At 44.0% G+C, this 16,117-nt stretch overlaps 1 protein-coding gene across 2 annotated transcripts; it reads left to right on the top strand.

Moving 5' to 3' along the window:
* Window positions 1-451: 451 nt before the first annotated feature.
* MPDU1 (mannose-P-dolichol utilization defect 1) lies at window positions 452-16,105 on the top strand. Of its 2 annotated transcripts, XM_062512196.1 has the most exons (7): window positions 452-706; window positions 1,019-1,084; window positions 2,265-2,397; window positions 8,177-8,262; window positions 10,790-10,908; window positions 13,705-13,815; window positions 15,385-16,105. In XM_062512196.1, exons 1-7 carry the CDS (start codon window positions 619-621, stop codon window positions 15,586-15,588), a joined length of 807 nt encoding a protein of 268 aa, XP_062368180.1. In that variant the 5' UTR covers window positions 452-618; the 3' UTR covers window positions 15,589-16,105. The 2 variants fall into 2 exon arrangements, with proteins under 2 accessions (XP_062368180.1, XP_062368179.1); XM_062512195.1 differs by lacking the exon at window positions 15,385-16,105 and having other exon boundaries at window positions 13,705-14,185.
* The last annotated feature ends 12 nt before the right edge of the window (window positions 16,106-16,117 follow it).

Raw genomic sequence — 16,117 nt, 5'->3', positions numbered from 1 at the left:
CCTCAAAATTTCGTTCTGGAGGGGATAAACGCACCAGAATCCCTCTGAAAACCCAACAAATCCCTGTGAACCCCCAAAAGAAGGTTTTATCGCACTGAAAACGGGCCGGTGACCCTCCTGAACACCCCAGATCTGGTCCTGGACTCTCCAAATCCCTCAAATTCCATCGAATTTGGGGCCTGGACCACTCTGGCATCCCCCAAAATCGAAACATTCAAGACCTCGCAAATTTATGCTGGTGACTCACATTTGAGGCTTTAAAGGGAGGAATTTGGGAGAGATTTTTGGGGATTCAGATCGCTCGGAACGCGAAACTTGGGTGAATTGGTGGGATTTCCGAGGGATGTAAAACTTTAATTGGATTAATAAAGAACTGACCAATTAGAGCTCGCCGCGCCGGAGGGGGCCGGAGCTTTACACCCACTCAGCCAATCGCATTGCGCAATAAACGATTGACCAATCGCAGCTCGGCACACATTTTAATTGACAGGGCAATTCTGGATCTTAACCAGTCAGATTACGAGGCGGGTTTAGAGGGGCGGGATTTTCTGGCGTCTTAACCAATCACGACGTGAGCGGGGCGTTTCCCGCCGTTTTCCCCTCACCGCGGGAGCCGCCATGGAACTGCTCCGGCCTTGGCTCGTCCCTTTCCTGCTGCCCGACCACTGCTTCGACCAATTCTTCTTGCGCTTTCAGCTCCTCGATGGTGACTAAGGGGCCGCGCCGGGCGGTTTTGGGGCTTTCGGGGCGTTTTGAGGGGCCTATCGCGATGTCTGTCAGCGCTGTGGGGGCGGCCGCCATCTTGGTTACGGGCGGGAGTTGTGCAAGGGCGCCGCCATCTTGGTGTCGGGCGCGCCAACGGAAGCGCCGCCATCTTTGTTTTGGCTGTGAGGCGATCCCGCCGCCATCTTTGTCTTGGTTGCGGGGGATTCCAAATTTTGAGGGATTTTGGAGGAATTTTTAGGAAGTTTGGGGATTTTTGGCCTCAAATCGCCTCAAATTTGTTCTTTCTCCGCAGTTCCGTGCTTGAAAATCCTCCTGAGCAAAGTCCTGGGCTACGGGATCGTGGCGGGATCTCTCCTGGGTGAGGGCCCCGGGGGGGGGGGGGAAATTTTGGGAGGTCCAGGGAGGATTTTGGGGTCCCAGAATATTAAAGGGTTTAATTTTGGGGTGTTTTTTTGGGGGGGGTCCTTGACCACTTTCCCCCCCCTTCCCCCCCAGTTGAAGATCCCCCAGATGCTGAAAGTTTGGGGGTCCCTCAGGAGAATTTTGGGGTAATTTGGGATTTTTTTTTTTTTTTGAGGGATTTTTTGGGGTTATTTTGAGGTGGGGTTTTTTTTGGGATTTTTTTGGGGGGGGATTTTAACCCCATTTCAACCCCTCCACTGAAGGTCCTCCAGCTGCTGAAGGTTTGGGGGTCCCTGGGGATATTTTGGGGTAATTTTTTTGGGGATATTTTGGGGTATTTATTTTATTTTTCGTGGGGATTTTTTGGGATTTTTTTTGGTTTTGACCAATTCTTTGTTTTTTAACCCCATTTCCCACCCCCAGTGAAGCTCCCCCAGCTGCTGAAGGTTTGGGGGTCCCTGAGACGCATTTTGGGGGAATTTTGGGGTAATTTTTTGATTTTTTGGGGATTTTTTGGGGAGATTTTTTTGCGATTTAATGTGGGGATTTTTTGGGGGATTTTTTTCCTTTTTTTTGACCAGTTCTTTGTTTTTTAACCCCATTTCCCACCCCCAGTGAAGCTCCCCCAGCTGCTGAAGGTTTGGGGGTCCCTGGGGATACTTTGGGGTAATTTTTTTTTTTGTTATTTTGGGGTAATTCTTTTATTTTTCGTGGGGATTTTTTGGGATTTTTTTTTGTTTTTGACCAATTCTTTGTTTTTTAACCCCATTTCCAACCCCCAGTGAAGCTCCCCCAGCTGCTGAAGGTTTGGGCGTCCCTGAGATGCATTTTGGGGGAATTTTGGGGTAATTTTTTGATTTTTTTGGGATTTTTTGGGGAGATTTTTTTGCGATTTAATGTGGGGATTTTTTGGGGGATTTTTTTCCTTTTTTTTGACCAGTTCTTTGTTTTTTAACCCCATTTCCAACCCCCAGTGAATCTCCCCCAGCTGCTGAAGGTTTGGGGGTCCCTGGGGATACTTTGGGGTAATTTTTTTTTGTTATTTTGGGGTAATTCTTTTATTTTTCGTGGGGATTTTTTGGGATTTTTTTTGGTTTTGACCAATTCTTTGTTTTTTAACCCCATTTCCCCCCCAGTGAAGGTCCCCCAGCTGCTGAAGGTTTGGGGGTCCCGCAGTGGGAGGGGTCTCAGCCTCCCCTCGGTGCTGCTGGAGCTGCTGGCCCTGGGGGGCTCCGTGGGCTACGGCTGGGCCAAGGGCTTCCCCTTCAGGTTTGGGGCAAATTTGGGCCATTTTGGGAGGTCCTGGAGGGATTTTGGGAGAATTTGGGAGCAATTGAGGGATTTGGGGAGGATTTTGGGGGGTCCTGGAGGGATTTGGGGAGAATTTGGGAGGCCCTGGAGGGATTTGGGGAGGATTTGGGGGGGTCCTGGAGGGATTTGGGGAAGATTTGGGGGATCCTGGAGGGATTTGGGGGGGTCTGGAGGGGTCCTGGAGGGATTTGGGGAGGATTTGGGAGCAATTGAGGGATTTGGGGAGGATTTGGGAGCAATTGAGGGATTTGGGGAGGATTTTGGGGGGTCCTGGAGGGATTTGGGGAGGATTTGGGAGGTCCTGGAGGGATTTGGGGAGGATTTTGGGGGGTCCTGGAGGGATTTGGGGAGGATTTGGGGGGGTCCTGGAGGGATTTGGGGAAGATTTGGGGGATCCTGGAGGGATTTGGGGGGGTCTGGAAGGGTCCTGGAGGGATTTGGGGAGGATTTGGGAGCAATTGAAGGATTTGGGGAGGATTTTGGGGGGTCCTGGAGGGATTTGGGGAGGATTTGGGGGGGTCCTGGAGGGATTTGGGGGATCCTGGAGGGATCTGGGGAGGATTTGGGAGCAATTGAGGGATTTGGGGAGGATTTGGGAGGTCCTGGAGGGATTTGGGGAGGATTTTGGGGGGTCCTGGAGGGATTTGGGGAGGATTTGGGAGCAATTGAGGGATTTGGGGAGGATTTGGGAGGTCCTGGAGGGATTTGGGGAGGATTTTGGGGGGTCCTGGAGGGATTTGGGGAGGATTTGGGGGGGTCCTGGAGGGATTTGGGGAGGATTTGGGAGCAATTGAGGGATTTGGGGAGGATTTGGGAGGTCCTGGAGGGATTTGGGGAGGATTTTGGGGGGTCCTGGAGGGATTTGGGGAGGATTTTGGGGGGTCCTGGAGGGATTTGGGGAGGATTTGGGAGCAATTGAAGGATTTGGGGAGGATTTTGGGGGGTCCTGGAGGGATTTGGGTGGGGAGGATTCGGGGGGTCCTGGAGGGATTTGGGGGGAATTTGGGGGGTCCTGGAGGGATATGGGGAGGATTTTGGGGGGTCCTGGAGGGATTTGGGGGGTCCTGGAGGGATTTGAGGAGGATTTTGGGGGGTCCTGGGGAGATTTGGGGAGGATTCTGGGGGGTCCTGAAAGAATTTGGGGAGGATTTGGGGGGTCCTGGAGGGATTGAAATGAGTTTGGGGAAAATTTGGGGGGTCCTGGGAGAATTTGGGGAGAATTTGGGGGGTCCTGAAGGGATTTTGGGGGGTCCTGGAAGGGTTAAAAGAAGTTTGGGGGAAGTTTTGGAGAGTCCTGGAGGGGTCCTGGGGGGATTTGGGGAAATTTGGGGAGGATTTTGGGGGGTCCTGGGAGGATTTGGGGAGAATTTTGGGGAAATTTGGGGAGGATTTGGGGGGTCCTGGAGGGATTAAAATGGATTTTGGGGAATTTTGGGGAATTTGGGGAATTTTGGGGGGTCCTGGGAGGATTTGTGGAGAATTTTGGGGGGTCCTGGAGGGATTAAAATGAATTTGGGAGGATTTTGGGGAATTTTGGGGGGTCCTGGAGGGGATTTGGGGGTCGTGGGTGAAATTTTGGGGGAATTTGTGGAAATTTTGTCTCCGTTTTGGGTCATTCCTGATAAATTTTAATTAATTGAAATTAATTTCTCTGTGGTTCTCCACTAAATTCTCATTAATTCTCGTTAATTTCCGATTAATTTTTAATTAAATTCCCATTAATGTCCCATTAAATTCTCCAAGAATTTCCCATTAATTTCTCATTATTTTCTAATTAATTCCTCATTAATTCCTCATTAGTTTCTCATTAATTCCCCATTAATTTCCCATTAATTCCCAAAAATTTTTTATTAATTCCCCATTAATCCCCGTTAAATTTTCATTAACTCCCCATTAATTCCTAATTTTATTCCCCATTAATCCCCCATTAATTTCCAGTTAAATATTCATTAATTCCCCATTAATTCCCAATTAAATATTCATTAATTCCCCAGTAATTCCCCATTAATTCCCAATTAAATATTCATTAATTCCCCATTAATTCCCCATTAATTCCCAATTAACTCCTCATTACTTCCCCATTAATTCCCCACTAAATTCCCATTAATTACCAATTAAATTCCCCATTAATTCCCAATTAAATCCCCATTAATTCCCAATTAAATTCTCAATTAAATTCCCCATTAATTCCCCATTAATTCCCCCTAAATTCTCATTAATTACCAATTAAATTCCCCATTAATTCCCAATTAAATCCCCATTAATTCCCCATTAATTCCTAATTAATTCCCCGATAATTTCCCATTAATTCCCAATTAATTCCCAATTAATTCTCCATTAATTCCCAATAAAATCCCCATTAATTCCCAATTAAAGTCTCAATTAAATTCCCCATTAATTTCCAATTAAATATTCATTAATCCCCCATTAATTACCCATTAACTCTCCATTAATTCCCAATTAAATTCCTCATTAATTCCCCATTAATTCCTAATTAATTCCCCGATAATTTCCCATTAATTCCCAATTAATTCTGCATTAATTCCCAATAAAATCCCCATTAATTCCCAATTAAATTTTCAATTAAATTCCCCACTAATTTCCAATTAAATATTCATTAATCCTCCATTAATTACCCATTAACTCTCCATTAATTCCCAATTAAATTCCTCATTAATTACCCATTAATTCCTAATTAATTCCCCGATAATTTCCCATTAATTCCCAATTAATTCTCCATTAATTCCCAATAAAATCCCCATTAATTCCCAATAAAATCCCCACTAATTCCCAATTAAATTCCTCATTAATTCCCCATTAATTCCTAATTAATTCCCCGATAATTTCCCATTAATTCCCAATTAATTCCCAATTAATTCTCCGTTAATTCCCAATAAAATCCCCATTAATTCCCAATTAAATTCTCAGTTAAATTCCCCATTAATTTCCAATTAAATATTCATTAATCCCCCATTAATTACCCATTAACTCTCCATTAATTCCCAATTAAATTCCTCATTAATTCCCCATTAATTCCTAATTAATTCCCCGATAATTTCCCAATGAATTCCCAATTAATTCTCCATTAATTCCCAATAAAATCCCCATTAATTCCCAATTAAATTCTCAGTTAAATTCCCCATTAATTTCCAATTAAATATTCATTAATCCCCCATTAATTACCCATTAACTCTCCATTAATTCCCAATTAAATTCCTCATTAATTCCCCATTAATTCCTAATTAATTCCCCGATAATTTCCCAATGAATTCCCAATTAATTCTCCATTAATTCCCAATAAAATCCCCATTAATTCCCAATTAAATTCTCAGTTAAATTCCCCATTAATTTCCAATTAAATATTCATTAATCCCCCATTAATTACCCATTAACTCTCCACTAATTCCCAATTAAATTCCTCATTAATTCCCCATTAATTCCTAATTAATTCCCCGATAATTTCCCATTAATTCCCAATTAATTCCCAATTAATTCTCCGTTAATTCCCAATAAAATCCCCATTAATTCCCAATTAAATTCTCAATTAAATTCCCCATTAATTTCCAATTAAATATTCATTAATCCCCCATTAATTACCCATGAACTCTCCATTAATTCCCAATTAAATTCCTCATTAATTCCCCATTAATTCCTAATTAATTCCCCGATAATTTCCCATTAATTCCCAATTAATTCTCCATTAATTCCCAATAAAATCCCCATTAATTCCCAATTAAATTCTCAATTAAATTCCCCATTAATTTCCAATTAAATATTCATTAATCCCCCATTAATTACCCATTAACTCTCCACTAATTCCCAATTAAATTCCTCATTAATTCCCCATTAATTCCTAATTAATTCCCCGATAATTTCCCATTAATTCCCAATTAATTCTCCATTAATTCCCAATAAAATCCCCATTAATTCCCAATTAAATTCTCAGTTAAATTCCCCATTAATTTCCAATTAAATATTCATTTATCCCCCATTAATTACCCATTAACTCTCCACTAATTCCCAATTAAATTCCTCATTAATTCCCCATTAATTCCTAATTAATTCCCCGATAATTTCCCATTAATTCCCAATAAAATCCCCATTAATTCCCAATTAAATTCTCAGTTAAATTCCCCATTAATTTCCAATTAAATATTCATTAATCCCCCATTAATTACCCATTAACTCTCCACTAATTCCCAATTAAATTCCTCATTAATTCCCCATTAATTCCTAATTAATTCCCCGATAATTTCCCATTAATTCCCAATTAATTCCCAATTAATTCTCCGTTAATTCCCAATAAAATCCCCATTAATTCCCAATTAAATTCTCAATTAAATTCCCCACTAATTTCCAATTAAATATTCATTAATCCCCCATTAATTACCCATTAATTCTCCATTAATTCCCAATTAAATTCCTCATTAATTCCCCATTAATTCCTAATTAATTCCCCGATAATTTCCCATTAATTCCCAATTAATTCTCCATTAATTCCCAATAAAATCCCCATTAATTCCCAATTAAATTCTCAATTAAATTCCTCATTAATTTCCAATTAAATATTCATTAATCCCCCATTAATTACCCATGAACTCTCCATTAATTCCCAATTAAATTCCTCATTAATTCCCCATTAATTCCTAATTAATTCCCCGATAATTTCCCATTAATTCCCAATTAATTCTCCATTAATTCCCAATAAAATCCCCATTAATTCCCAATTAAATTCTCAATTAAATTCCCCATTAATTTCCAATTAAATATTCATTAATCCCCCATTAATTACCCATTAACTCTCCGTTAATTCCCAATTAAATTCCTCATTAATTCCCCATTAATTCCTAATTAATTCCCCGATAATTTCCCATTAATTCCCAATTAATTCTCCATTAATTCCCAATAAAATCCCCATTAATTCCCAATTAAATTCTCAATTAAATTCCCCATTAATTTCCAATTAAATATTCATTAATCCCCCATTAATTACCCATTAACTCTCCATTAATTCCCAATTAAATTCCTCATTAATTCCCCATTAATTCCTAATTAATTCCCGGATAATTTCCCATTAATTCCCAATTAATTCCTCATTAATTCCCAATTAATTCTCCATTAATTCCCAATAAAATCCCCATTAATTCCCAATTAAATTCTCAATTAAATTCCCCACTAATTTCCAATTAAATATTCATTAATCCCCCATTAATTACCCATTAACTCTCCATTAATTCCCAATTAAATTCCTCATTAATTCCCCATTAATTCCTAATTAATTCCCCGATAATTTCCCATTAATTCCCAATTAATTCTCCATTAATTCCCAATAAAATCCCCATTAATTCCCAATTAAATTCTCAATTAAATTCCCCATTAATTTCCAATTAAATATTCATTAATCCCCCATTAATTACCCATTAACTCTCCATTAATTCCCAATTAAATTCCTCATTAATTCCCCATTAATTCCCAAATAATTCCCCATTAAATCTCCATTAAATTCCCATTAATTCCCCATTAATTCCTCATTAATTCCCATTAATTTCCCCATTAATTTCCCCAATTAATTCCCAATTAAATTCCCATTAATCCCCCATTCACCCCCTTCTCCCCGGGGGGGTTTTGACCCCTCCCCAAATTCACTTTTGGGGTCTCTCCCCCCCCATCCCGACCCCTCCCCAATTTTTTTTTTTTTAATTATTATTTTGTTTTTTTTTTTTTTGGTGGGGGGCAGCACCTGGGGGGAGTCGCTCTTCCTCCTGCTGCAGAACCTGGGCCTCCTCTTCCTCCTGCTGCACTTCAGGGGCCGCTCGGGGCCAGGTGGGAAAAAACGGGGGGAAAAAACGGGGAAAAATGGGGGAAAACCGGGATAAACGGGGGAAAATGGGGGAAAAACGGGATAAACGGGGGAAAATGGGGGAAAAATGGGGAAAAAACAGGGAAAAAACGGGGAAAAACGGGGGGAAAACGGGGAAAAAAACGGGGGGAAATGGGGGAAAACGGGGGAAAAATGGGGGAAAAACGGGGAAAAAAACGGGGAACAACGGGGAAAAAACGGGGGGAAATGGGGGAAAAACGGGAAAAATGGGGGAAAAAACGGGGAAAAAACGGGGAAAAAACGGGGAAAAACGGGGAAAAAACGGGGGGAAAAACGGGGGAAAAACGGGGAAAAAATGGGGGAAAAAACGGGGAAAAATGGGGGAAAACGGGGAAAACGGGGGAAAAAACGGGGGAAAAAACGGGGAAAAAAACCGGGGAAAAATGGGGGGAAAACGGGGGAAAAACGGGGAAAACGGGGAAAAAATGGGGAAAAATGGGAGAAAAACGGGGGGAAAAACGGGGGAAAAACGGGGAAAAAATGGGGGAAAAAACGGGGAAAAATGGGGGAAAACCGGGATAAACGGGGGAAAATGGGGAAAAACGGGGAAAAATGGGGGAAAACAGGGGAAAAAACGGGGGAAAAACGGGGAAAAAAAACTGGGGAAAAATGGGGGGAAAACGGGGAAAAAACGGGGAAAAATGGGGGAAAACCGGGATAAACGGGGGGAAAACGGGGAAAAATGGGGGAAAACGGGGGAAAAAACGGGGGAAAAAACGGGGAAAAAAACCGGGAAAAATGGGGGGAAAACGGGGGAAAAACGGGGGAAAAAACGGGGAAAAACGGGGGAAATGGGGGAAAACGGGGAAAAATGGGGGAAAAACGGGGAAAAAAACGGGGAACAACGGGGAAAAACGGGGGGAAAAACGGGGGAAAAAACGGGGGAAAAACGGGGAAAAAACGGGGAAAAAATGGGGGAAAAAACGGGGAAAAATGGGGGAAAACCGGGATAAACGGGGGAAAATGGGGAAAAACGGGGAAAAATGGGGGAAAACGGGGGAAAAAACGGGGGAAAAACGGGGAAAAAAACTGGGGAAAAATGGGGGAAAAACGGGGGAAAATGGGAAAAAAAACGGGACAAAAATGGGGAAAAACCAGGGGGAAATGGGGAAAAAACGGGACAAAAACGGGAAAAAATGGGGGAAAAATGGGGCAGAAATGGGGGGAAAATGGGGAAAAAACGGGGGGGGTTGGGAAAAACGGGGGGGTTTGGGGGGGAAATTGGAAAATTTTGGAGATTTTTGGGAGGAATTTTTTGGGGAATTTTGGGGATTTCAGGGGGAATTTTGGGCGGAATTTGGGGGATTTCGGGAGGAATTTTGGGTGGAATTTGGGGGGGATTTTTGGGAGGAATTTTGGGTGGAATTGGGGGGAATTTTGGGAGGAATTTTGGGTGGAATTGGGAATTTTGGGAGGAATTTTGGGCAGAATTTGAGGGATTTCAGGAGGAATTTCGGGGGGAATTTTGGGCAGAATTGTGGGGATTTTGGGAGGAATTTTGGGCAGAATTTTGGGCAGAATTTTGGGAATTTTGGGCGGAATTTGGGGGATTTGGGGAGGAATTTCGGGAGGAATTTTGGGCAGAATTTGGGGGATTTTGGGAGGAATTTCGAGGGGGAATTTTGGGCAGAATTTGGGGGATTTTGGGTGGAATTTTGGGTGGAATTTGGGGGATTTTGGGTGGAATTTTGGGTGGAATTTGGGAGGAATTTGGGGGATTTTGGGAGGAATTTTGGGAGGAATTTTGGGCGGGATTTGGGGGATTTGGGGAGGAATTTTGGGTGGAATTCGGGGGGAATTTTGGGAGGAATTTTGGGCGGTATTTGGGGGATTTCGGGAGGAATTTCGGGGGGAATTTTGGGCGGAATTTGGGGATTTTGGGAGGAATTTTGGGCAGACTTTTGGGGATTTTGGGCGGAATTTGGGGGATTCGGGGGGGAATTTTGGGCAGAATTTGGGGGATTTTGGGAGGAATTTTGGGCGGAATTTGGGGGATTTTGGGAGGAATTTCGGGGGGAATTTTGGGAGGAATTTGGGGGATTTTGGGAGGAATTTTGGGTGGAATTTGGGGGGAATTTTGGGAGGAATTTTGGGCAGAATTTGGGGGATTTGGGGAGGAATTTTGGGCGGAATTTGGGGGATTTTGGGAGGAATTTCGGGGGGAATTTTGGGAGGAATTTGGGGGATTTTGGGAGGAATTTTGGGCAGAATTTGGGGGATTTTGGGAGGAATTTTGGGCGGAATTTGGGGGATTTTGGGAGGAATTTTGGGCGGAATTTGGGGGATTTTGGGAGGAATTTCGGGGGGAATTTTGGGAGGAATTTGGGGGATTTTGGGAGGAATTTCAGGGGGAATTTTGGGCGGAATTTGGGGATTTTGGGAGGAATTTCGGGGGGAATTTTGGGGATTCCTTTCTCCCCCTTCCCCCTCCCCCACTCTGACGTTGTCCCCTCCCCTCCCCCACCCCAGGGCTCCTCCTGCTCGCCGTTTTTGGGGCTTTTTTGGGGATTTTGGTTTCTCCCCTGACCCCGCTGAGCTTCGTCACCGCCCTGCAGGCCCTGAACCTGCCCATCATCATCCTCAGCAGGGTCGGGGATTTTGGGGGGTCCTGGGGGGATTTGGGGAGGATTTGGGGGGTCCTGGGGGGGATTTGGGGAGATTTTGGGAGGATTTGGGGAGATTTTGGGGGGATTTGGGAGGGATTTGGGGGGAATTTGGGAGATTTTGGGAGGATTTGGGGAGATTTTGGGGGGATTTGTGGGAAATTTGGGGGGATTTGGGGAGGATTTTGGGGGTCCTGGGGGGATTTGGGGAGATTTTGGGAGGATTTGGGGGAAATTTTGGGGAGATTTGGGAGGGATTTGGGGGGAATTTGGGAGATTTTGGGAGGATTTGGGGAGATTTTGGGGAGATTTGGGGGGATTTGGGGAGATTTTGGGGGGATTTGTGGGAAATTTGGGGGGATTTGGGGAGGATTTGGGGGGTCCTGGGGGGGATTTGGGGAGATTTTGGGAGGATTTGGGGGAAATTTTGGGGAGATTTGGGAGGATTTGGGGGGAATTTGGGAGATTTTGGGAGGATTGGGGGAGATTTTGGGGGGATTTGTGGGAAATTTGGGAGGATTTGGGGAGGATTTGGGGGGTCCTGGGGGGGATTTGGGGAGATTTTGGGAGGATTTGGGGGAAATTTTGGGGAGATTTGGGAGGATTTGGGGGGAATTTGGGAGATTTTGGGAGGATTTGGGGAGATTTTGGGGAGATTTGGGGGGATTTGGGGAGATTTTGGGGGGATTTGTGGGAAATTTGGGAGGATTTGGGGAGGATTTTGGGGGTCCTGGGGGGGATTTGGGGAGATTTTGGGAGGATTTGGGGGAAATTTTGGGGAGGTTTGGGAGGGATCTGGGGGGAATTTGGGAGATTTTGGGAGGATTTTGGGGGTCCTGGGGGGGATTTTGGGAGATTTTGGGAGGATTTGGGGGAAATTTTGGGGAGATTTGGGAGGGATTTGGGGGGAATTTGGGAGATTTTGGGAGGATTTGGGGAGATTTTGGGGAGATTTGGGGGGATTTGGGGAGATTTTGGGGGGATTTGTGGGAAATTTGGGGGGATTTGGGGAGGATTTGGGGGGTCCTGGGGGGGATTTGGGGAGATTTTGGGAGGATTTGGGGGAAATTTTGGGGAGATTTGGGAGGGATTTGGGGGGAATTTGGGAGATTTTGGGAGGATTTTGGGGGTCCTGGGGGGATTTTGGGAGATTTTGGGAGGATTTGGGGGAAATTTTTGGGAGATTTGGGAGGGATTTGGGGGGAATTTGGGAGATTTTGGGAGGATTTGGGGAGATTTTGGGGGGATTTGTGGGAAATTTGGGGGGATTTGGGGAGGATTTTGGGGGTCCTGGGGGGGATTTGGGGAGATTTTGGGAGGATTTGGGGGAAATTTTGGGGAGATTTGGGAGGGATTTGGGAGGATTTTGGGGGTCCTGGGGGGGATTTTGGGAGGATTTGGGGAGATTTTGGGGGGATTTGGGGAAAATCTGGGGAGATTTTGGAGATTTTGGGGGAGATTTGAAGGGATTTTTGGGGAGATTTTGGGGGATCCTGGAGGGGATTTTGGGAGATTTTTTTTGGAAGGATTTGGGGGAGATTTGGGGGAGATTTTGGGGGGATTTGTGGGAAATTTGGGGAGGATTTTGGGGGTCCTGGGGGAGATTTTGGGAGGATTTGGGGGAAATTTGGGGAGATTTTTGGGGAGGATTTTAGGGGGACCTGGGGGATTTTGGGGGGGATTTTGGGGAAATTTTGGGAGATTTGGGGGGGATTTGAGGGGATTTTTGGGGAGATTTTGGGGGATCCTGGAGGGGATTTTGGGAGATTTTTTTTGGAAGGATTTGGGGGAGATTTGGGGAGGATTTTGGGGGAGATTCGGGGAAATTTTGGGGGGATTTGGGGGAAATTTGAGGGGATTTTGGGGTGGATTTTGGGGAAGATTTGGGGAGGATTTTGGGGGGTCCTGGGCGATTTTGGGGGGGATTTTGGAAGAATTTGGGAAGATTTTGTGGAGATTTTGGGGGGATTTGTGGGAAATTTGGGGAAATTTTGGGGATTTGAGGAGGATTCTGGGGGGTCCTGGGGGGACTTTGGGAAGATTTTGGGGAGGATTTTTGGGGGAGATTTGGGGAGGATTTTGGGGAGGATTTTGGGGAGATTTTGGGGGGTCCTGGAGAAGATTTTGGGAGATTTTTTTTTTTTGGAAGGATTTGGGGGAGATTTGGGGATTTGGGGGAAATTTGAGGGGATTTTGGGGGGATTTGGGGGAAATTTGGGGGGATTTGGGAAGATTTTGGGGGAGATTTTGGGGGGAGATTTTGGAAGGATTTGTGGGAAATTTGAGGTGATTTTTGGGGAGGATTTGGGGAGGATTTTGGGAGAAATTTGGGCAGATTTGGGATGATTTTTGGGGGGAGATTTTAGAAGGATTTGTGGCAAATTTGAGGTGATTTTTGGGGAGGATTTGGGGAGGATTTTGGGGAGGATTTTGGGGGATCCTGGGGGGGATTTGGGATGATTTGGGGGAAATTTGAGGTGATTTTTGGGGAGGATTTGGGGAGGATTTTGGGGGAAATTTGGGCAGATTTGGGATGATTTTTGGGGGGAGATTTTAGAAGGATTTGTGGCAAATTTAAGGTGATTTTTGGGGACGATTTTAGGAATTTATTTTATTTTAATAACCCCAATTTTTCCAGGATTTCCTCACAAATTTTCATTTAATTTTTTTTTTTTTTGGTTTAAAAACCTCTCCCTCCCCCTAAAAAAAAAAAACCCAAAAAAAACTTTCCCAAAATTTTTTTGGTTTTTTTTTTTTGTTTTTTTTTTGGTGTCCCCTCAGGTGCTCCAAATTGTCACCAACGCCCGGCAGGGCCACACGGGGCAGCTCTCGGGGGTCACCACGGGGCTCCTTTTTGGGGGGGCCCTGGCCCGAATTTTCACCTCCCTCACGGTGAGACCCCTCCCCAAAAAAAACCCAAAAACCAAAAAACAAAAAAAAAAAAAAAAAAAAACAAACAAACAAAAAAAAAAAAAAAAAACAAAAAACAAAACAAAAACAACAACAAAAAAAATCCTCCCCCGCCCCAAAATAAAAAAAAAAAAAAAAATCCTAAAAAAATTCCCCCCTAAAAAAAATCCCGGAGTTTTAAACCCTAAAAAAACAAAAAAAAAACCCCGAAATTTCAACTCAAAAATCCTCCCAAAAATCCTCCAAAAATCCCCCCCAAATCCCCCCAAAATCCCCCAAAATCTCTCAAAAATCCCCCCAAATCCCCCCTAAATCCCCAAATCCCCCCAAAATCCCCCAAATTCCCCCAATAATCCCCAAAAAATCCCCAAAAATGCCCCCAAAAATCCCCCAAAAATTCCCCCCAAATCCCCCAAAATCCCTAAAAAAATCCCCCCAAAAAATCCCCAAATTCCCCCCAAAAATCCCCAAAATCCCCCAAAAATCCCCAAAATCCCCCCAAAATCCCCCCAAAATCCCCCAAAATCCCCAAAATCCCCCAAAATCAAAAAAAAACCCAAAAATCCCCCAAAAATCCCCCAATTTCACCCCAAAAATCCCCCCAAAATCCCCCAAATTCCCCCCAAAAATCCCCCAAAATCCCCCCCAGGACCCCAAAAATCCCCAAAAATCCAAAAAAAATCCCCCAAATTCCCCCAATAATCCCCAAAAAATCCCCAAATCCCCCAAAAATCCCCCAAAAATCCCCCCAAAATCCCCCTAAAAATCCCCAAAGTTCCCCAAATCCCCCAAAAATCCCCAAAATCCCTCCAAATTCCCCCAAAATCCCCCAAAATCCCCCAAAATCCCCCAAAAAAATCCCCAAAAATCCCCCAATAATCCCCCAAAACCCCCAAAATCCCCCAAATTCTCCCCAAATTCTCCTCAAATTCTCCCCAAAAATCCCCCAAATTCCCCCAAATCCCCCCAAATCCCCCAAATTCCCCCCAATAATCCCCAAAAAATCCCCCAAATCCCCCCAAATTCTCCTCAAATTCTCCCCAAAAATCCCAATAAATCCCCAAAAATCCCCAAAATCCCCCCCAAATCCCCCCAAAATCCCCCCAAAATCCCCCCAAAATCCCCCAAAAATCCCCAAAATCCCCAAAAATCCCCAAAAAATCCCCCAAAAATCCCCAAAAATCCCCCCAAATCCCCCCAAACCCCCCAAATTCTCCTCAAATTCTCCCCAAAAATCCCCCAAATCCCCCCAATCCAAAATCCCCCAAAAATCCCCCCAAACCTCCCAAATTCTCCTCAAATTCTCCCCAAAAATCCCCCAAATCCCCCCCAAATCCAAAATTCCCCAAAAATCCCCCCAAATCCCCCAAATTCTCCTCAAATTCTCCCCAAAAATCCCCCAAATCTCCCAAATTCCCCCCAATAATCCCAAAAAATCCCCCAAAAATCCCCCAAATCCCCAAAATCCCCCCCAAATCCCCCACAAATCCCCCAAATCCCCCCAAAATCCCCCAAAATTCCCCCAAATATTTTTATTTTCTCCCCCCGTAGGAAACCGGGGATTTCCTTTTGGCCTCGACCTTCGCGGCCTCGGCCTCGTGCTCCGGGGTCCTGCTGGTCCAGCTGCTGCTTCTGGGGGGTCCCCGGGACCCCCCACCCCAAAAAGGACTGACCCCAAAAACTCCCCCCCCCCCAAAAAAAAAAAAAAAACCCAAAAAAAACCCCGCGAAAATCGCCCCAAAATCGAATTTTTAGGGGATTTTTTGGGATTTTTTTTCTCCATTTTCAACCCCTAAAATCTCACCTGAGACCCCTAAAAAAATTTTTTTTAGGATCCCAAAATTTTTTTAGGGGATCCCCAAAATTATTTTGGGGGGATCCCAAAAAAAACCCTGAAAAAACAAAAAAAAAACCCCAAAAATTGAGATTTTTTTGAGGTAAAAAAAGCGAATTTTGGGATTTTTTTCCTCCATTTTCAACCCCTAAAATCTCACCTGAGACCCCTAAAAAAAATTTTTTTTATGATCCCAAAATTTTTTTAGGGGATCCCCAAAATTATTTTGGGGGAATCCCAAAAAAAAAAGAAAAAAATCCCCAAAAATTGAGATTTTTTTAAGGTAAAAAAAGCGAATTTTGGGATTTTTTTTCCTCCATTTTCAACTCCTAAAATCTCACCTGGAACCCAAAAAAAATTTTTTTTAGGATCCCAAAATTTTTTTAGGGGATCCCCAAAATTATTTTGGGGGAATCCCAAAAAAAAACCCTGAAAAAACAAAAAAAAAAC

The sequence above is a fragment of the Cinclus cinclus genome, chromosome 34, assembly GCF_963662255.1.
Source record: "Cinclus cinclus chromosome 34, bCinCin1.1, whole genome shotgun sequence".
Classification (NCBI taxonomy): domain Eukaryota; kingdom Metazoa; phylum Chordata; class Aves; order Passeriformes; family Cinclidae; genus Cinclus; species Cinclus cinclus.
Note: the sequence above shows the minus strand (reverse complement) of the source record. Positions and strands in the feature narration are given on the sequence as shown.